The sequence below is a fragment of the Neoarius graeffei genome, chromosome 11, assembly GCF_027579695.1.
Source record: "Neoarius graeffei isolate fNeoGra1 chromosome 11, fNeoGra1.pri, whole genome shotgun sequence".
NCBI classification, from domain to species: domain Eukaryota; kingdom Metazoa; phylum Chordata; class Actinopteri; order Siluriformes; family Ariidae; genus Neoarius; species Neoarius graeffei.
This window is the reverse complement of record NC_083579.1, coordinates 34450243-34473032: the sequence shown is the minus strand read 5'-3', so window position 1 is coordinate 34473032 and position 22790 is coordinate 34450243. Positions and strand designations below refer to the sequence as shown.

Sequence of the window (22790 nt, the reverse complement as noted above, 5' to 3'; positions counted from 1 at the left end):
AGATACAGTGTCTTAGATCCAATGTCAAAGTAAGAATAAAACTAAATGTCTACACAGAATCGCTTCCTTTCTACAACCACAGTGATGCATCAGTGAGACTTCTTTAACATCACTCTAATGCACTCCAACACTTTGGACTGACCTGAAAGAGGTAGACGTCACCGTAGGCATTGCTGAGGCAGAACACGTTCTCCTTCTTCGGGTGTTCGGGGACGGCCTGGACTATCCCGTCTTCCGCCAGCAGAGCGTAACTTGGTAAAGTCTCCTGCTCTGGAGAACCCTTTCCATACGTCTCATAAAACAGCAGAGTGCAGCCTGAGGAACAAAAGGGTGTTCAAGTGGAAGTAATATGATGTCAGGTGATCATCTCACATTTATGAGAAAGTTAAATACTCAAATAATTAGTTTTTCCAGTTGCACAGAAACTGGAAAATTGTCTGCAATTCGAAATAGGAAATAACAGACTTGGCAGCATCCAGTTAGAGGAAATTAATCAACGACAACCCCTCGCTATCTTCTGATTCCTCTTCCACTTCAGCAATTTGCTAAATAATCCCCAATTCTTTTACTCACCCATCAACAACACCATGTCCCGTTTAATGCTACAGACTTCTTACAGAAAGCGTTTTCATTTTTTAATCTGTTCGTATTGTATTGTTGCTATGGTAACAACCAGACATTCAAATGAGCGCATGAATCTAACCCTGTGGTTTGCAGATTCACTGCTTTTACAGAAAACCAATCAACACCTTCTGACCATCAGAATCCAGAATTTGACCGCGTGGTGGTATAAGATTCAAACACACACCTTTAAGAGTCACCCAGTACTGTTTCCACTTGCGCCTGGCCACCAGTTCCAGCTTGCGGTCTTTGTGTAGCGTGAGCAGAGGCTTAAAGGTCAACCAGCCGGCTCTTCTCACCACGCCTTGCTCCTTCTCACACAGCAGATCCAGCTGCTCCAGCGAGCCCACCGTCTCCTGACTGCTACTCTCCGTGTCCTCTGCAGAGTTCTCGCCTCTCTCCTCGCCGCTTCCTGCCGCCGTGTGGCTCGTCTCCAGCTCCCTCATGAAGTTGTCGTAGATGTTTTGCCGTAAAGCGTCCGTGCCCGGGTTGAGGGCGCCGACTGAACCGGCGCAGGAGGGCAGCACCTGGGACTGGGAGCGGCCCCGAGACTGAACCTTGGGGTACCCCAGCAGACTGGACACCTGAGAGGGGGAGCTGGTGTCAGCTGTTAGACCGTCTATACCACTGTCGAAACAATCGATAGGCTCTTTATATCTCGGCTCCTGGATGAAAGAATGAATATAAAGTGACATTAAATAAGTATGAGTAACGGAACGTCTTCAAGGTTCTAAAATCAAGACTTCTGATAGTAACTTTAGAAATAGTAACTAATTAAGAACTAACAGCGTTTCTCCTTTTAAAACATACACAGTAACGAAAAACTAATGTATTATCTAGCAAGTAAAAGCTCCAGTCCTCTGTGTTTTCGCATCGTGGAAACTAACGAGGCTTAAAAGAGTTAGCTGGTGTAATACAATTAACAGTTATTCCATGAAATCGAATCGTCCATGAGCTGATAGTGCCGAGTCGGCTATAAGCCATGTACGACGAGACTGAATGCAATAACTGATTTATTCTATCCACATCCACTGGGTTTTGACAAACAGAGCATTTTTATTTAATTTTTTTGCAAATTCAATAAATAAAAACTTTATACAAAATGTCCGACAAAATCGTTTCTGCTTAGGCGGACTTCTTAAAACCTATCGATGGCTGCACAAACTGACTTAAGTGTTGTTGTTTTTGTAGAAAGTGCCGTCTTGCTGTTGTGCCGAGGTATAGAATCGCATTAGACATTTATTTAATTCTTCCTTGGACACTTCAGTTCTGTAATTTTCAAACTTCTTTGAGCTTTTGAATCTCATTTCATCTCAATATCTGTAGTTGCTTATCCTGTTCTACAGGGTCGCAGGCAAGCTGGAGTCTATCCCAGCTGACTACGGGTGAGAGGCGGGGTACACCCTGGACAAGTCGCCAGGTCATCACAGGGCTGACACATAGACACAGACAACCATTCACACTCACATTCACACCTACGGTCAATTTAGAGCCACCAGTTAACCTAACCTGCATGTCTTTGGACTGTGGGGGAAACCGGAGCACCCGGAGGAAACCCACGCGGACACGGGGAGAACATGCAAACTCCGCACAGAAAGGCCCTCGCCAGCCACGGGGCTCGAACCCGGACCTTCTTGCTGTGAGGCGACAGCGCTAACCACTACACCACCGTGCCGCCCCCAGTTTTTGAATCAGTCTTAAAAAAAATTCAACAAACTTTAATGCTTAAAGATGAAGAATGTAAACAAACTGGCGAAATGACAGGAGCAATTTGTGAAAAAATGCTAGTATAATAATCATAAAAATTCATAAAAAATAAAGTTACATTCTTACCAACAAATACTTTCATTCCATATTTTGTTGTTGGGCTTTTTTTTGTATTTTTTGGGGTTTTGTTTTCAAGTCGAGTTTTTATTTCGTCCCTGGTTGGTTCAGCAACATGCCATTTTGTTTTTCTCTACTCAGGGTATATGAGCTGATATCCTAGTAGTAGCTAGAGCAGCCAATCAGAGCGCACAATCGCTCATATCCGGTGAATGTGGATAGAATAATAATGAAGAGTTCATGAGTTTAGTTTACTGATACACACTAAGGGAAAATTATTATCATTATCATCATCATCATCATCATCATCATCATCATCATCTTCTACTGAAATCTGTAACGTAGCACACGGAAGAAAAGACACAGCAAAAACACTGGAGAGCGTTTCGGGTACGAGACGTCATTTTTTTGTCATCACGTCACCAGTAAGAGATATTACTCGATTCTGGTGAGTGTATTTATTTTCTCTGGATATGTGAGGTGATTTATATGAGACCTTGACGCTGGAATTTTTTTTGTACTTCCACATACACTTCTGAAAAGACAGTCCTTTAATCCCTGAAAGTCATTCTCTTGATACATATATAGGTCCGTATCGTGAAATACTGTGACCGAGGTCTTGAAAGTACTGAGCGAGGCCCTCTGGGCCGAGGTGACGGTATTTCACCATACGGACCGACCTTAAGCTGGTAAATAATATATTTATTTTTTTCTTTAACAAATTCTAACAGAAAACGAGAGCGCCTGAAAGGGAAAACCGAGCCGAGGCAAGGCGCCGTTTTGAATCCTCATTCACGGCTGTAATGCAAATGGCTTCCTCCTCGGTATACAAGTGCACTTCCATGGCAGGAAAAAAAACTACATTTTGCCGCCTATGTAGTCCCCTATTTATACAAAATTGAGTCATTCAGGATTCAGCCATGTTTTTGCTCGGCGTTAGCAACAGTTACAGGTTTTTAGCTTTCTCCTGAAATGTTTTCTTTTATTTCTTCTTCCTCAGGGTAGTAAAACTCGCTTTCGCTATGAACACTGTCGTTATCGCTGTCCATGCTGCAAAATTAACGCTATTCTCCTGAGAAATGCTGGCAAAAATTTATAAGATTTTTGATAATCTTATAAATAAATCTTATTAACAAAAGATAAATGTTGACAAAAAATGCTACTATGTTCGTTGTTGTTGTGAACGAGCGAGTCGCCAGAGGTCCGTAACCGGGATCTGTAACTGCGGTCCGTATCGTCGGATACGGACCCGCTCGCCAGCCAATCAGAGTGCAGGATTTGGACCGCGGAAAAAATAAATGTATTCATTGCTATTGTGTAAACAGCATCTGATAGAAATTCTTGATATGTTTGATTAAAATAAATACAACGGCTTAAAGACAGAACTTTAAGTTGTTGACAAAGTACACCGAAGGTGTGAAGAACATAAAAAGAAAAGTCCGTGCATCATGATGTTCTCCTTCATGGAACTGAACCACATGAGCGGAGGAGACGCGATGCTTTAACGTAAAAAGCCGAGCGCACTTCAAAGGCAACCTGGACGCAGACAAGCGCCCTTCCCCACAACTCCGCTTTCAAGTCTCCATCTTTCGAGCAGCTGTGTGTAATTACAGAAGAGCGTGTCGATGCCCCTTCAGATCGCTGATTCACTCTGTAGTCAGACGAGGTCTGTTTAGCAGCTGCAGGATAAAGCAAGAAAGCTAAGCTATAATTCGAACCACGCTGGTGTAATTCAGTGCAGGTAGATAAAGCGAGTGAAATAACAGCTGGAACGATTCAGAAGAACAATCAGGGTTGTTCATATCAAAGCTAATCGATTAGTGAAACTACCTGGAACAATGAAGTTTGACTTGTTTTCTTTTTGATTGCAGTGGAATTGTTCTGCTTTTGTTCAAAACTAGAGCCAGCATACGGTTCACGAAGAACATGCTGCTGACATGACCATACAGGATTATAGCAATTTTATTTTTAAAATTTATAATAAGAGGGCGGCACGGTACGGTGGTGTAGTGGTTAGCGCTGTTGCCTCACAGCAAGAAGGTCCGGGTTCGAGCCCCGTGGCCGGCGAGGGCCTTTCTGTGTGGAGTTTGCATGTTCTCCCCGTGTCCGCGTGGGTTTCCTCCGGGTGCTCCGGTTTCCCCCACAGTCCAAAGACATGCAGGTTAGGTTAACTGGTGACTCTAAATTGAGCGTAGGTGTGAATGTGAGTGTGAATGGTTGTCTGTGTCTATGTGTCAGTCCTGTGATGACCTGGCGACTTGTCCAGGGTGTACCCCGCCTTTCGCCCGTAGTCAGCTGGGATAGGCTCCAGCTTGCCTGCGACCCTGTACAACAGGATAAAGCGGCTACAGATAATGAGATGAGATGAGAGATTTATAATAAGCCTTACTTTAAGTTTCAACACTTGCTCAATATTTACCGATTGCATTACGCACATTTCTTAGTTACTTACAGAAATTTTTTTTAATGCTAAATTTTAATTTCATTCAGCTGCTTAAATTTTCCCCTTTACTGTTCATTAGTGTAAAATAGATTATTATTATAGAAAGTGTAGTTGGGAATACTGATATAAAAAGAAAAGAAAAAGAAAAGAGAAAACAGGCCCTGGCACTTTTTGGGGGGGTTACTTTTATTACTGTAAATATATCTACTTGATTATTTTTGGAAGTATAGTGTTTTCATGATAGAATTTTTTCTTGTTTTAATTAAACATTCTTTCATACAGTTTCTTTATTTATAGTCAAACACTACTGTCGCACTTCTCCAAATTGAACTATCATGATTCATATTAATTTAATGTTCAATATACATTACTGTTCAGTGGTGCTTGAAAGTTTGTGAATTTTCTATATTTCTGCATAAATACGACCCAAAACATCATCAGATTTTCACACAAGTCCTAAAAGTAGATAAAGAGAACCCAGTTAAACAAATGAGACAAAAATATTATACTTGGTCATTTATTTATTGAGGAAAATGATCCAGTATTACATATCTGTGGGTGGCAAAAGTATGTGAACCTCTAGGATTAGCAGTTAATTTGAAGGTGAAATTAGAGTCCGGTGTTTTCAATCAATGGGACGACAATCAGGTGTGAGTGGGCACCCTGTTTTATTTAAAAAACAGGGATCTATCAAAGTCTGATCTTCACAACACATGTTTGTGGAAGTGTATCATGGCACGAACAAAGGAGATTTCTGAGGACCTCAGAAAAAGCGTTGTTGATGCTCATCAGGCTGGAAAAGGTTACAAAACCATCTCTAAAGAGTTTGGACTCCACCAATCCACAGTCAGACATATTGTGTACAAACGGAGGAAATTCAAGACCATTGTTACCCTCCCCAGGAGTGGTCCACCAACAAAGATCACTCCAAGAGCAAGGCGTGTAATAGTCGGCGAGGTCACAAAGGACCCCAGGGTAACTTCTAAGCAACTGAAGGCCTCTCTCACATTGGCTAATGTTAATGTTCATGAGTCCACCATCAGGAGAACACTGAACAACAATGGTGTGCATGGCAGGGTTGCAAGGAGAAAGCCACTGCTCTCCAAAAAGAACATTGCTGCTCGTCTGCAGTTTGCTAAAAATCAAGTGGGAAGCCAGAAGGCTATTGGAAAAATGTTTTGTGGATGGATGAGACCAAAATAGAACTTTTTGGTTTAAAAGAGAAGCATTCTGTTCACACAAATCGTTCTACCAAAGAATGGTTAAAGAAGAATAAAGTTAATGTTTTGGAATGGCCAAGTCAAAGTCCTGACCTTAATCCAATCGAAATGTTATGGAAGGACCTGAAGCGAGCAGTTCATGTGAGGAAACCCACCAACATCCCAGAGTTGAAGCTGTTCTGTACGGAGGAATGGGCTAACATTCCTCCAAGCTAGTCTGGTTAACACCAGACCATATCACAAGTGAAATATGGTCTGGAATCTGCCTATTGAATTTCTCGTAGGGGAGGTGTGGTTTACGATTGTCAACGGCCGTTTATTGGACGTTGCGAATGTCTATCATTTGGCGTATACGTAGCCCATGGCCAATCATGGCAGTTGTACCCGGTGACGTAGTTAGAGCGACGAAGAAGACGAAGAGGCGAAGAAAGACTGTAACGCCAAACGCTGTTCTTTTTTTAAAACAAATTTTCGCTCTAAACTATTCAGAACAGTGTCTAAACCTTGATCGAAAGTTTGGTTCGTATCGCTCGCCGCCATGTTAAATGTGATCCGTAAACAGTCCCAAATAAACTACAAACATCCGTTTGTCGAGTAGTACGCGTCACCGTCTTTCCACCCCTCCCCACTCTCTGATTGGCTCCCTAACTCAGGCAAGCCTTTAGACCATAGTTTCCATGCTGTCTTTTCAGATCGGAACGATTGTGCAAAGCAGCATGGGATTTCCCAGGCTACCTCCAAGCCGGTGTGCAGGACTGATCAACAGTTATCGGAAACATTTAGTTGCACCAGATACTGAAAGCAAAGGTTTACAAACTTTTGCCACTCACAGATATGTAATATTGGATCCTTTTCCTCAATAAATAAATGACCAAGTATAATATTCTTGTCTCATTTGTTTAACTGGGTTCTCTTTATCTACTTTTAGGACTTGTGTGAAAATCTGATGATGTTTTAGGTCATATTTATGCAGAAATAGAGAAAATTCTAAAGGGTTCACAAACTTTCAAGCACCACTGTAACACTACGATTTCTTCAAAACTTTTCTTCTTCCTTTTTTTTTTGTAAACGCAATCAAAGTCAAATGCTACGCCTTTCATTTTCCTTCACATGAGAATAAACACAGGCGGTAAATTATGGTTATGTATTTCTGACTTAATTGTGGAAAAAGCAGGCAACGGCTCGAGTAAAAGGTCTGAGCGCACAACCCAGACTTCAGAATCCGACTTACTGAATTAAAGAAAAGCAGAGTGGAGTTGGAATGGAAGGGAAATAATGCTGCATAAAGGAGCCACTAGATGACTGAGGCACATCACTGTCTTTGTAGAGATGTGGACAGACTAGTCTGTACTGCACAAGTCACTCGCTCAGACTGCCCTTCGGGACACTAATTACCACACAGAACCAGGACACGAGCCTCCAGAGAGCTGATCAGAAGTACCAGAGACTGTACTGTCTCACTAGGCTAAAACTGCAGAACCTGACACTTCTCACACAGCTTCATCATCACATCATGAACATTTCTAGAGGACAAAACACGCCGATCATGAGTACTGACCTGACTCTCCTGATGGACGGGATTTATATAAAGTAGCTGCAGATCCAGCGCGGTATTGGCGTACCCACCCGGAAATTAGCATATTATGTTTGTTCTTTGCTAGCAAATTCCAGACTTACAGAGCAAACCTGATGCATATTTCGAGCTTATCTTCGCATTCCTGGTGCACAGGTCTGCACCAGTGTGTCCCGAGTTTTATTTGGTAACGCCCTGTGGTTTCCTTCTTGGCGACAGCTGGCACGGTGCGACAAGCAATATTGTTCACCACATGGGACAAAAACAACAGTGACGGCGGTGGCACGGTGCACAGACCCAGCCAAGTTTGGGTCAGGCCTTTGTTTGCTTTACGTAGCTTTATGTAGAAATCGTATTAAGCACTAGCTTATAGTCCGGTCTGCAGGTTAAGATCTCTTCATATGGACAGAATAAACACTCTGTCGTGCCGTTCGAGGAAAATTATCAACAACATGAGGAAGACATGGTTAGAGAAGTAGCTTTGGGACCAAAAGGTTGTCGGTTCGATTCCTTGGACCAGCAGGAATGGCTGAAGTTCCCTTCAGCAAGACAACTAACCCCGAACTGCTCCCCAGGCTGCTCTGGGTATGTTGTACGTCGCTCTGGATAACAGCGTCTGCTCATGTTGTGGAGTGGAGTTACGGCTCCCACCCTGACCCGGATACACTGTAAAAAATGATTTGTTGTTTTAACTTAAAGTTAGTACCCGGGCTGCCTTAAAATTTTGAGTTCATTGAAATTCATATAGTAAGTTAAACTGTTCACCTCGTTGCGTTAACTTACGGGTTGTTTTACAATCAGGGTACGCGAGCTAAAAATCACATTTAACACTTATTATCTTCAATATCAAAAGGCTTGACTAAATAAACTTGGTTGTTTATTGTAGCCCTGTGATAGCTCTATTTACCATGCAAAAAAAATGTGGTGATAACGTTATTTTTGGTGAATGTATGGCAATATCTGTCATATTTAGCAACATTACTCGTGTCATTTAGAAAAAGTGCTTTTTTGACCACAGGTAGCTCCAAAAGGGATGCACTTAAATCATTCTTTATACCATAAAACACATATTTGGTTCCATATCACTGGAAACATACTAGTGCATCTCAAAAAATTAGAATATTGTGAAAAAGTTCAATATTTTCCATCAGTTATTTAAGAAAGTGAAAATGTTATATATTATAGACTCATTACACATAAACTAAAATGTTTCAAGCATTTTTCTATTTTAATTTTAATCAGTATGGCATACAGTACAAAAACATAAAAAAACCATCTCAAAATATTAGAATATTTCATTTCGAGTTTGAGTAAAACAGTATGAACACAGTGTATCTCTCGGTCTAGTTCAGTACACACAACCACAGTCATGGGGAAGACTGCTGACTTGACTGTTGTCCAGAAGATGATCACTGATGCCCTCCACAAGGAGGGTAAGCCACAAAAGGTCATTGCTGAAAAGGGTGGCTGGAAAAGGTGCACAAGCAACAGGGATGGCCGCAGTCTTGAGAGGATTGTCAAGAAAAGTTGATTTAAGAACTTGGGAGAGATTCACAAGGAGTGGACTGAGGCTGGTGTCGGTGTATCAAGACCCATCACGAACAGACATCTTCAAGAAAGGGGATACAACTTTTGCATTCCTAATATCAAGCTACTCCTGAGCCAGAGACAATGTCAGAAGTGTCTTATCTGGGCTAAGGAGAGAAAGAAATGGACTGTTGCTCAGTGGTCCAAAGTCCTCTTTTCAGATGAAAGTACATTTTGCATTTAATTTGGAAATCAGGGGCGGCACGGTGGTGTAGTGGTTAGCGCTGTCGCCTCACAGCAAGAAGGTCCTGGGTTCGATCCCAGCGGCCGGCGAGGGCCTTTCTGTGTGGAGTTTGCATGTTCTCCCCGTGTCCGTGTGGGTTTCCTCCAGGTGCTCCGGTTTCCCCCACAGTCCAAAGACATGCAGGTTAGGTTAACTGGTGACTCTAAATTGAGCGTAGGTGTGAATGTGAGTGTGAATGGTTGTCTGTGTCTATGTGTCAGCCCTGTGATGACCTGGCGACTTGTCCAGGGTGTACCCTGCCTTTCGCCCGTAGTCAGCTGGGATAGGCTCCAGCTTGCCTGTGACCCTGTAGAAGGATAAAGCGGCTAGAGATAATGAGATGAGATTTGGAAATCACGGTTCTAGAGTCTGGAGGAAGAGTGGAGAGGCACAGAATCCAAGGTGTTTGAAGCCCAGTGTGAAGTTTCCACAGTCTGTGATGATCTGGGGTGCCATGTCATCTGCTGGTGTTGGCCCGCTGTATTTTATCAAGTCCAAAGTCAACACAGCCATCTACCAGGAGATTTTAGAGCACTTCATGCTTCCATCTGCTGACGAGCTTTTTGGAGATGCTGATTTCCTTTTCCAGCAGGACTTAGCACCTACCCACAGTGCCAAAACTACTACCAAATGGTTTGCTGACCATGATATTACTGTGTTTGATTGGCCAGCCAACTTGCCTGACCTGAACCCCATAGAGAATCTTTGAGGTATTGTCAAGAGGAAGATGAGAAACACCCGACCCAAAAATACAGAGACGCTGAAGGCCACTATCAAAGCAACCTGGGCTTCAATAACACCTCAGCAGTGCCACAGGCTGATCGCCTCCATGCCACGCCGCATTGATACAGTAATTCATGGTAAAGGAGCCCCAACCAAGTATTGAGTGTATAAATGAATATACTTTTCAGAAGTTGGACATTTCTGTATTGTAAATCCTTTTTTTGATTGAGCTTAGGGAATATTCTAATAATTTGAGATACTGGATTTCTGATTTTCATGAGCTATAAGCCATAATCATCAAAATTAAAACAAAAAAGGCTTTAAATATTTCACTTTACATGTAATGAATATAGAATATATGAAAGTTTACCTTTTTGAATTAAATCATGAAAAAAAGGAACTTTTTCATGGTAGTCTAATTTTTTGAGATGCACTAGTAGTTAAGTTTTACTGCTGAATGCCAGTAAGTTTTCAGACTATTTTGATCAAATTAGTCTGTAATTGTGTCAAAAAAATGTCCTCTCCGAGACAGCTAATTTTTCAATATAAAATAACATATCTAAAATGATTATTTTCATCCTAAAATGTGGTCCAGATATTGGGACATAAGTATTAGAGACAACTAACACAAAGCTTACAGCCGTATATTTAAAAGCACTATGGAAGTACTGGATTCTGAATTGTCAAAAAAAAAGTCCTCTCCGAGAATCACTTCATTTGTTTCTCCCAGCCCTGCTTAAAGGAACAGTCCACCGTACTTCCATAACGAAATATGCTCTTATCTGAATTGAGACGAGCTGCTCCGTACCTGTCCGAGCTTTGCATGACCTCCCAGTCAGTCAGACGCAGTCAGACGCGCTGTCACTCCTGTTAGCAATGTAGCTAGGCTCAGCATGGCCAACGGTATTTTTTGGGGCTGTAGTTAGATGCGACCAAACTCTTCCACGTTTTTCCTGTTTACATAGGTTTATATGACCAGTGACATGAAACAAGTTCAGTTACACAAATTGAAACGTGGCGATTTTCTATGCTATGGAAAGTGCGCACTATAATGACAGGCGTACTAACACCTTCTGCGCGCTTCGGCAGCGCATTGATACGGAGCTCAGATATCAATGCGCTGTCGAAGCGCGCAGAAGGTGTTCGTACTAGGGGTGTGCAAAATAATCGTCATGACAATGCATCGTGATACTAACTTTCACGATATACTGCATCGATTCTTGACGCCAAATATCGATTATTAATTTTAAAAAATGAATAAATAAAATTGTATGAATGGTTGGCGAACATCAGCCAAAAACAAGTAGAATACAACTTCCAGTCCTGTAGATGTCGCCGTGGAGTCTTTGACGCCCGCTGCCTTCATGCCAGTGGCATTTCCGGCAGCGGGCTACTGCGACCTAGACATTCTGCATAGACATCATATGCGACTACGACTCTGTTTACAAATCTCGCTGGAACAGCGCGCACGACATGCTTGAGCGCTTTTTAGAGCAACAGCCTGCCATCCACGCTGCACTCCTGTCTGCAGAAATACGTAAATCTGAGAAGGACATCTGCACACTCACCGAGTCTGACATAACTGCTGCGGTACTACAACATGCTAAAAGAAATATGCTAAATGAGTGTATTGTTTCCTAATTTGAGGATGCTCCACAAACTATAAATGCATAAGGCATTTAAATATAATGTAAAGTAATGTAACAAATAATATAATGATGATGATGATGATGATGATGATAATTTAATGTACTGAGTAATATAGTATATATATATTTTGATATTTATTATTGCCTTGTCCTCCCATACTGCAGGTGCTGCAAAGAAATTGAAAACTGCTGCTATTAGTTTTCTTTTATTATTTTTAGTTTTATAAATCCTATGCAATTTTTGTCATTAGTGTGTCCACTCGTTAAGTATGGAAACAGTATTTGTTTTAATGGCAACTACCTCCAAAGTCGTTTCATTAAATTCAGTTATGAACTGAGTTGCTCTAAGTTATGCATCAATTGGAGACACTATCCAGATCGTACACAGCCACTGGTAATTATGCTCTATTTTTTTTTTTACATTTTCACTGAAGTATGTTGAATATATCGCAATGCATCGCAATAATTCAAGAATCGTGATGTATCGTGATAGTATCGCATCGTAGCATGTGAATCGTGATTCGAATTGAATCGTGACTTCTTTGCCAATACCCACCCCTAGTTAGTACGCCTGTCATTATAGTGCGGACATTCCATAGCATAGAAAATCGCTACGTTTCAATTTGTGTAACTGAACTTGTTTCATATCACTGGTCATATAAACCTATGTAAACAGGAAAAACGCGGAAGAGTTTGGTCGCATCTAACTACAGCCCCAAAAAATACCATTGGCCATACTGAGCCTAGCTACATTGCTAACAGGAGTGACAGCGCGTCTGACTGCGTCTGACTGACTGGGAGGTCGCGCAAAGCTCGGACAGGTACGGAGCAGCTCGTCTCAATTCAGATAAGAGCATATTTCATTATGGAAGTACGGTGGACTGTTCCTTTAATCTTCTTTATCTTATAGCAGATTACACAAAACTACCATACACACATGTCAAAAAATGACCTGAAATCTGTTCTTTAACTTGTCCTTCACTTAAAAACTGGTACAAGAACCAGTTTGAATCCATCTGAATTTTGGACCCCTGTGACACAAACTTTGTACCCTGATTATAAAACAACCGTTAACTTAAAAAAGTTAGTACCCAGGCTGCCTTAAAATTTTGAGTTCATTGAAATTCATATAGTAAGTTAAATTGTTCACCTCGTTGCGTTAACTTACGATATTAATTTCAATGACTTGCGTCACTTTCTTGTCTACACAAACCTGGGGAATATTCCAGCAAACACACTCTTACCTTCGACTTCTTCTTCTTTCTGGTCAAGCTCCCCGTCCAATCACTGAGCCTTCTCATTCTGTTCCTGATCGTCTCCTTCTTTCCGTTGTTCTCCGTGATGGGTTTGGGACACGGTAATGTGAAGGAAGAGTACTGCCTTGCCCCCAAGGATTCATCTAGAACAGGTTCTTCCATCACGCACACAAACGAGGACCTGTGTTTGAACGGCGTCTCATTTGCAAGCGTCAGATCTTTGGCGATGGGAAAGGTGGTGGCTATGCCGGGATCGCGGTAAAGATGACAAGGAGGTAGCTGTTTGTTAAAGTACTCGATGCGCACGGAGGGAAGCGTTTCCGATACCCTGTTGGGCGAGGCGCCGACGTCGTCTTCGTTCAGCTCGGCACCAGGCCCCCAGGGCGAGTCATACCAGCTGCCTTCTGAGCTCAGTGAGCTTCGTTTGCTGGTCCTGATGATGGGGCTGTTCGCTGCTGGAGCCGAGTCACGGTCCGGGGTGGGCATGGAGTGTGACGTCGGGGAAAACTTCAGCAGCTGGACGGGACCTCCGTTCTCATCCGGAAGCGTTGAGTTTTTAGAGCTCTGGCTAAACTCGACCCGAACAGTGCCGTCACTCTTGATCACGACTCTCGGGCTGCTGTGATCTTCCAGTTCCTCGGACTTGGGCTTCCTCTCGGGTGTCTTGTATCCGTTTACAGTGTGACCATTGCAGTCCTGTTCGTTTTTCTCAATGTGACTGTTCTCAGACATTATGTGTGGTCTTGATGAACCGTTCCACTGGCCGTTAATCCTTCTCTTTGCTTCTTTTCCTTTGGCAACGTAGTCATAATGCCTCGACATGGACGACTGATTAGACTTGTGCTGTGACAAACAGCCACGAGATGCTGCTTTGGATTTGAAGCCGGAAACCCTCGATCCTGCCCTCCACCAGCCGTGAGGCGACAAAATATCTTCTTTGGAAGAACGGAGCTTCACTGAATAGGCCTTCTGTCTGTTAGGGAGCGTAAAGCTACTGCTCCGAGACCCCTGAATGCTGTACTGGCTCTCCGAGTTTCCCATCCCTGACCTGGAACGCAGAGATCCCATCACAGCCAATCAGTAATGGTCATCAACTATTTTCATCAGCACAGGCTTAAAATGAAATTGGCGTGGCTTCGATTTGGAATTCATTACAAGCTGATGTGTAAACTTCAAGCACGAACAATCATTTCATGGCATGCAGCCTGGACAGACAGTCTGATACAGGAGAGAGAGACAGAGAGACAGAGAGAGAGAGAGAGAGAGAGAGAGAGAGAATTCCATTGTCTTGAAAACTTACCAGTTTTAGTAAATCATTACACAGCTAGAGCTTCACAAAATCATCGTCTTTAGATCAGCTAGCAATCCAACTCTGTCGAATTCATCTGTTAGATACACACACACACACAAAGCATGCTTATGAGAATAACCAAGTTATTAAACATGTCTATTATTCCTACTTATTCCACTAAAATGAACCAGCTTCTTTTTTTCAGAGATTAAATGCTATTTGCTACGTCGATATTTAACAGTTATTCCACGAAACCGAGTCGTACATGAGCTGATAGCCGATGAGGCGCCTAGCACTGAGTCAGCTATAAGCCGTGTACGACGAGATTGAGTGGAATAACCGTTTTATTATATTTGCATTCACTGGATTTTGAGAAATGGAGCATTTTTATTTTTTGCAAATTCGATAAATAAAAACGTCATACAAAACGTCCAACAAAATCATTTACGCTTATGCCTCGGTCACAACCGGCCGTACGTGCTCCTACGGCCGGTCTACATGCAAAAAACGCAAGAAACGCACGGAGGGCGCTCGTGAAACGCATGGAGGGCGTGCGTGTGACGTGCTGATTTTCGAGCTGCAGACCGGCCGCAGAGGTTCTTTGTCATGTCAAACAAACTCTACGGGCGCTTACGTTTTTTTCAGGTTGCAAGACAAACTTACGACCAACGCGCATCTTTCTCCATGAACAAAAAAAAACGCAGCGATTTGGGAAATGCACGGCCAAAAAATCGTACGTCCGGTTGTGACCTAGGCTTTAGAATGTAAACAAACCGACGAAATGACAGCAGCAAGTTGTGAAAAATGCTACAATAATAATTCTTGAAATTTTTTTTAAAAAGATACGTTCTTACCATCAAATACTTTTATTACATGTTTTGTTGATTTTTTTTGTGGTTTTGTTTTCGAGTCGAGTTTTTATTTCGTCCTCGGTTGGTTCGGCGACACGCGCCGCCATTTTGTTTTTCTCTACTTGTGGTATATGAGCTGATATCCTCGTAATAGAGCAGCCAATCAGAGCGTGCGATTGCTCATATCCAGTGAATGTGGATGGAATAAGAACTGGTTATACTTTCTCTCAATAAATCAATCTGTTTGGTTCATATTTAGCGCAGGTTTATTTTCAGTCAATTTCCCATCTGAACTTGAACTCCGAGCTTTTCCCACCACGTGCCACGCGTAAATCACGCCTTGCCCGGACAGTTGGGAAAAGTTTTTGAAGGCTGCCTTTATTTCGCTCGGTGTTTATTTTTAAACGCTCAAATTCCAAAGAATTTTTTTCCTCCCGTCTGTGTTGCTGAGCAAGTCTGCAGCAGGAGGCCAAATAAAGTGGTGGCCTGAAAATGCTTGTAAAGCAGCGTTTCCATCCCATCACCAAAAAAAAAACAAACAAACAAACAAACAAACAGCTCATACTCTATACCTTGCAGAATCATATAAGTGTAAGATGCATAAAGTAAGAAAAATATGGTGCACGTGTTTCACTGCCAAATATTAAACCCTCCGAGGACATTTTCCTTTCAACCCAGGCGAAGTTTAGGAGAACTTGAGATACTTTAAAATGCATTTGCATGAAGTTTTAAAGTCAAATCATGCTCGCAGCACCTCAACCACCTGACTATTTGGAAAATTAGAGGACAGGATCAGGAGAACATCGGCTCTTCACGCGTCTCTTCCGCAAAACTTTCCCCATCTGACCTTCTGATTAGCATTTACACCGAGATTAGTGCTTCTTGCACAAGCAGGTGGAGAGAGGAGGAGAAGTGTCACTCTCATACTGACGAGCTGAAAGACGCAGTTCACTGAGGAAATGCTCGAGTCAGCATGAAGGACATGGAACAAAGATGGCTCTCTCACGATACGAGAACGAACACTGAGACAGAACTGCCATTCAGAGAGAGAAAGCGACAGAGATGCAGGCCGACGGACAGAAATACAGACAGACGGGGGAATTTGATGTGGGCTGGACATCACTGTGGTCCACCCGTAGGTAACCCTGAGAAGCTCATGCAAGGAGGACGACACGTGTCTGAGTAACCGTCAGTCCGTCAGGCGAGTGTGCACTGGATGATGTGTCTGTGCGAAGGGAACGTCTTACTCACGCCTGAATAAAAATACAGCTCCGCCGTCTACTGCTCGGGCACCGCCGCTGGAACCGACTTAAAATAGAAATATGAACTATTCTTATATTTTTATTTTGTCGTCGTAGAGACGCAGACGTGACCAAACAGAGCAGGCGTTCGTTCCGTAGAGAACGTTAGTGACTCAGTCTCAGGCTGTGTTCCACATGTTTCCACTAAAGAAAGAACTCATTTGTGCCTGAGTCACTCAGTGGAGCTGCTCGTATCTGCCGAGGAGAAACCTCTTTATCAAACAACTCCTCAGAGTTAAAAACCTCTCGACCTTCAACGTGTACTTAATGGAACAAAGCCTCGGCGACGTGGGAGTTCTCCGGTTTCAGCCACCGTCACATGGACGGAGAGTTCGCGGGCTTGGAAATCAGAGTTCTCCGTTAGAGGGGTTTACCAGAATCACCTTCAAATGTTTATAATGCATGTACTTCTACACGACTCCATTCAAACTCGAAAATGTATGACTGACCATTTAAAAAGGTTTAGAACCTTCTCGGTAAGGAAAACTCTCTCCTGTAGGCTCACTAATCACATCATGAAATGTATTTTCCCCCAGAGTGATTAACTGTCCATGTTACACCAGAAACCTAGCCTGGTAAACTAGACCCACCCGCCTAGCGGCCAAAAATATTTTTGCCTAGCGAGTGGGTCTAGCCTCGCACCATATAAACAAAAACACCCCGGGCATCAAATCGTGCCCGCCAATCACAACGCAAGGTTTTTGTTTGGATTCTTTGGGCGGGCTTTTGCAGGAGTGATGACAAAGCTGCGCGACGCTGGAGAAAGCACAACAGGAAAGATGGCTACGGCTAGTGAACAGCGCGCGTTTGACTCCGCTTTGGAATCAGTTTTAGAAGAATTAGACTTGGAGTTTTCGTTGAAACATGAGCAGGAAGAGGCTCTCCGCTCATTCCTTTTCAAGAAGGACGTTTTCGCCGTTTTGCCGACCGGCTATGGCAAAAGTCTGATCTACCAGCTGGCTCCGCTCGTAGCCAAAAGGATGGGGCTAGTTTGTGCAGTACGAAGAATTAATAAACAGCTTTGAAACATTACTTTTTGGTTGTTTCTTATTTTCCCGTTATTTTAAATTTAAGGGAAATTATTTCACCGAACACCACTAAATAAAAACTCTCAAAAACAGTTTAAGCAAACCCTTGAAAAACACTTGAAAAAAATAAGAGTGTATGTTAAGTATGTGGTACAGACTCCAAACTTGTGGTCATTATCTCCAAACTTCTTAATATCTAGAACCTGTTTATTAATTAATACGCATTTTGAAAAATTATTTATTTCAAGGTCTCCCCCACTGCTTTCTGTCGCTCTGACTACGTCACAGTCACTGTTGCGCTGATTGGTCAGAGCGTTGGCCTATACGCACACAGACAGTTTGAAAGACAGCGGGTTGTTCCACCCACACCCTTCGGAAATGTCTACGAGCGAGGCCAGACTAAATATTCACATTTAGTCTGGCTTGCCAGGCTACCAGAAACCACTTACGCCCAAACAAAGTGTCTCTGCGTTACATCACAACAACGTGTTATTTACTCGCAACTATTCTCAGAATCACTTCCTCTCTGAGACCTACCCTGTGCCCGATATCGCTCACTCGTTCACTACTCCCTGCTCACTAGATAGGGAATTACCATACAGAGTGAGCTCATTGGTAAAATGAAAAAAACGCTTTCGGACACTACTCCGTCGCGCTGGTATTTACATCATTACTGTCGCACAATTAAAACATGCCAGATCAGTCGCTGGTGGGTTTTCAAAACAATAAACACGTGCATGTGTTTGTTCTAGGGCTGCGTACTGGTACTGCGTACCGGTACTGTACCGTGAAAATCGATTCGGTACAGGTCCAAAATACCGGATCATGAAGTACCGGTACTGTACCGATATAAATTTACACCAAGTATCTGCTTATTTTGTGACTGAAGATGCATAAATCCTACCACAAAGACGAAAATTTAGCACTGGAAAAGATGTAAAATGCCGCGCTGAAACTTGAAATCAGAGCCATCTTTGATTTGAGATCCTCTCGCCACAGTCTCACGAGACATTGCGAGAACTTGGCTGATCCAACGTTCTGATTGGTCAAAAAGACTCAAAATCAGGTCAGCCATTTTTCCTTTGCTGGCACTGGCAGCCTTTGCTGCTTTGTGTAATTTTGCCGCAGACTGCGCGTAGTCTGTAGTACTCTAGTGTAGTCACTTCTCGCTGTGAGACAACTTATGACTTTTTGTCCCAAGTTAACTATAGTGTGAGACTGAGAGGGCGACTGAGAAGTGAGGGAGGAAACCTAGTTATGTTCGGTTTTCTTCGAATAAAGATACTGACAAGTTGTCAACAGTTTATTAATGTTTCTGTCATTATTAAAGAAGTTCAGAAGAATTTGTCAAATTGTTCAGGTACAGGTACAGGTCCGGACCTGTACCTAAACCTCTGTACCGGTACCTGTACCTGATGTTACGTTTAGGTACGCAGCCCTAGTTTGTTGTGATAAATCCATATTATACTGAGCGCATTTCCCACATTAATCAATACAGAGTAGCTGCATCTTTCAGTTCTTTTAAATCAAGGCTGAATCCTTTCTTTCTTCTTTGCTGCCGCCTTTTATTAAATCAAATTTGAGGCTTTTGATTTGATTTCTTTCAGCGCGACCGCAATGCATGACGCTTGGTTAGTGACCATCGGTTGTACACTACTTTTCGTGATGCGTTGTGGGATACTTTGAGTGCACTACATAGGGTGGAATCATTCTCACTATACATTCGGACAGCACTACAAAATGGCGTCCTCACTATATAGTGAGTAGGGAGTGATTTCCGACCCAGGGACAGATTTATCAGCTAACACCGAGCCCAGGAACTGATTTCACCCGAGCTGTCAGGACACAAAGGTCACTCTTACCCCTTTTTGACCCACAGGGAATGGGTTCCGTTGTGGTTCACGCACCCAGTTCCGAACTGCTCAGAACATTTCGACCAGAAACTAAATATGTTCGGAAGCTGTAAAAGTTAGTTCCTAGCTGGAACCAAAATATCGCTGGTTTTTCCAGCACGAACCATGACATCATCAGTGGACGTGTCACCAGTCTGGAGACGAAACAGAGTGGAGAACACGACGGAAAAGGATACATCTTTGGAAAAAAAAATATCTGCAATAACAGAACAAAAGCTTGGAAGGAATCGATGCGCTCTGCCATCTTGATACGACTGTTACTCCGTTGTTTATTGTGCAACACCCTACGTTCATGACGCAGCCTTGATTACAAGGGTTCTGCTCAAAGCTGGTGGAAATGTGGCTCCCTACCTGGCACCAAGGATCAAAGAACCCTGAAAGGACGGAAAGTACAGGAGCTGTTAAACACAGACGCGCCCGCCCACGCTGTCCACATGTACATATTTTCTGGCCTCTTGTCCACACGAAAATGTCATTTTGTTACCTAGCAACCACCAAGCATCCACTTGGAATCCCACAACAACCGCCTACCAAATCCTACTAACCCCATATCAACCACCTGGGACACCAGAGCACATTAACACCACCAAACAACACGCTTACGGTACAACCACCTAGTAACCACATCGTTACGTTTAAATGATTGAACTTTTTTGATGCCGTAAAGTTTCAACGTTAAAAGATATATACACATGAACAAAGATTTAGTCTGTCATGCTGTAACCCATGTCTCTGTACGCCAACTCGCGTGCACTAACGCGCTGACCTGGCGTTTATCGTCCTGTCCCGTCCCGTCCCGTCCCGTCCCTGCAGTCTGCACTGAAATTCAGCGTCCTGGCAGAGACTCAAACAGCTGTGTGATGATGATAAAAGTGCATGAGGTGGCAAAAACTTTGGAGTGACATAAAGCAGAAGCGTTCGATCGTTTAAACAGTAACTTGGCTGAAAATCACTTGCTGCACAACATAAAGCGATAAATCTCCTTCAAACGAGGAGCGCCTGGAAACAAACCCAAACTTAGTCGAGTCACAAAATTGCACCAGACCACCACCGAACACACACACACACACACCTGCGAGCCGGAATCAAAGTTAGCTGTCCACACTGCTTTTTTTAAGCGTCCACCCCTTAATCTTGCAAATACAGGGAACAAAGAGACAGTGGAAAAAAATAAAATAAATCCATCCTTCCTTACCTGTGTGGAAACGCTTTAATCTAACGTGCTTTGAAGCGCGAGCGAGAGAAATCCAGCTCTCCAACTCATGACTCGGACAGAAAAAGAGCTCTCAGAGTGACAAAGTTAGACTGAGCTTTGACTCACACACACACACACGGAAACTCCCACCCTGGTGGTAAGTCTGAGTGACTCTTATTCACTTGGAGAGGGGAAAGTCTGAGAGAGAGAGAGAGAGAGAGGGAGGCTCACTCACTCACTCGCTCACTCAACGGTTCCAGTGTGATTGCATTCAAGACCACGTAAAAAAAAGGTTTGACTTCATTTTTACGTTCACTGTCGAGCTCGAAGCCTGATGTCGTATGTTTGAGGCCAAACCGATCCATAAAAAAAGCGGTGGGTGGTTTTGAGGGACAAAGGGATTAGCTCATAAATGCACTGAATAAAGTAGCTCAAAATGTGATTATAGTGCAAAGAACCAGCGTGCGCGTCAAACTCGCAGGCATTTTTTAAAATAGCCTCGAGAGGAAAAAGGAAAACAACAAGCCTGTCCTGACTGCATCTATTTAATCCTGGTGCATAACTGAGGTCGAACAGAAAGTTCATTCAAAAGGCTTCATTCACAAACCGCAGCCAAACAACACGAGCAGAGCGCTACGTTCTGAGGGTTACTTTTCTGTTCTCGCTCTCACACACACACACATTACACTGCTGTTTGAGGGCAAGGTAAGACTCAGTGGATTTGGTGATGCTCAGTCATCAGATCATGCACATGAAAATTTGTAAACCTATTTATTCAGTCCAGTGTAGTGGTGGAAACTGAGCCCAGTGATCAACAGTGGTGAACAACAGTGGTGAACCGTTACTATTACAGCTGGGACTTGAGCTCAGCCAAAACTTAGCCAGACACCAAAACAGCAACAGGGCAAAGGATTTTGCAGGGGATTCGTGGCGGGCTGCCAGGTCATGCCGTTGTGTGTAGCTGTCGATGTTGATTTTAAAAGTAACTCAGTAAATTACACAGAGAAAAGAATACTTAAGTCTGAGTGAAAAGCGCTGTAGAATGGAAGAAGAGTCTGGAGACGGAAATCTTAGTTTCTCGGTCGTTAGCTTGTGCTACTTGCTCTCGAGAGCACTGGCTTGAGCGCTTTATTAGCATTTGCTAACACTACTGATGAACGCTACACCGGCTGGAAGGTGACTTCACTCGTGGTTAAGCTCGTGTTGGCCTTCGAGGAGGCTGAGGGTGATACATTTCTGGTCCCTCCCACTATAAATCAAAATCTGATTGGTTAATTCATCTGTCACTTCCAATATAAATGCACACTGCCATGACCTTCTGTCCCAGCGATGAAGTCCTAATCAATGAGTGAGCAGCTCTAAACTCTTCTCAGCCTAGAGACAATAAACAAAACAATCTCATTAGATAACTCGATTTTAATATTTTCAGGACAGTAACCCTTTCATTTCTGAAGCAAATATGATAGAAAATGAGGCCAAATTAGAATCAGAAGAGAATAATTATAATGAAATTATGAAAGAATGAAAGCAAATAAAGAATGAAAGAAATTAAATATAACATTTGAAATGCTAGGTGGCACGGTGGTGTAGTGGTTAGCGCTGCTGCCTCACAGCAAGAAGGTCCTGGGTTTGAGCCCCGGGGCCGGCGAGGGCCTTTCTGTGCGGAGTTTGCATGTTCTCCCCGTGTCCGCGTGGGTTTCCTCCGGGTGCTCCGGTTTCCCCCACAGTCCAAAGACATGCAGGTTAGGTTAACTGGTGACTCTAAATTGACCGTAGGTGTGAATGTGAGTGTGAATGGTTGTCTGTGTCTATGTGTCAGCCCTGTGATGACCTGGCGACTTGTCCAGGGTGTACCCCGCCTTTCGCCCGTAGTCAGCTGGGATAGGCTCCAGCTTGCCTGCGACCCTGTAGAACAGGATAAAGCGGCTACAGATAATGAGATGAGAGAGATGAGATTTGAAATGCTGATATGTTTGGGCTTCTCTGAACGCCGAGAAGGCCCTGATGGTTCCTCTCTGATTAGAAGAAAAAGTGTTTGTGTCGCCTGAAAACATAGTGGTAGCTAGCGTACTGTTATTATTATTATTATTAT

At 43.1% G+C, this 22790-nt stretch overlaps 1 protein-coding gene across 7 annotated transcripts in view; it reads right to left on the bottom strand.

Annotated features, from left to right (window-relative positions):
* tiam2a (TIAM Rac1 associated GEF 2a) overlaps positions 1 to 22790 on the bottom strand; it is a 232283-nt gene that overhangs the window by 142578 nt on the left and 66915 nt on the right. For 5 of the 7 annotated variants that reach the window (XM_060933762.1, XM_060933755.1, XM_060933760.1 and 2 more), the window contains exons 2-6: positions 14420 to 14504; positions 13108 to 14167; positions 8240 to 8347; positions 809 to 1286; positions 143 to 315 (exon numbers count right to left, since the gene is read on the bottom strand). In XM_060933762.1, the coding sequence (XP_060789745.1) occupies positions 143 to 315; positions 809 to 1286; positions 8240 to 8347; positions 13108 to 14160 (1812 nt within the window). In that variant the 5' untranslated portion in view covers positions 14161 to 14167; positions 14420 to 14504. Of the gene's footprint in view, positions 1 to 142; positions 316 to 808; positions 1287 to 8239; positions 8348 to 13107; positions 14168 to 14419; positions 14505 to 20698; positions 20790 to 22790 lie in introns of those variants that run through there. The other 2 variants (XM_060933756.1, XM_060933761.1) reach the window with 2 other exon arrangements.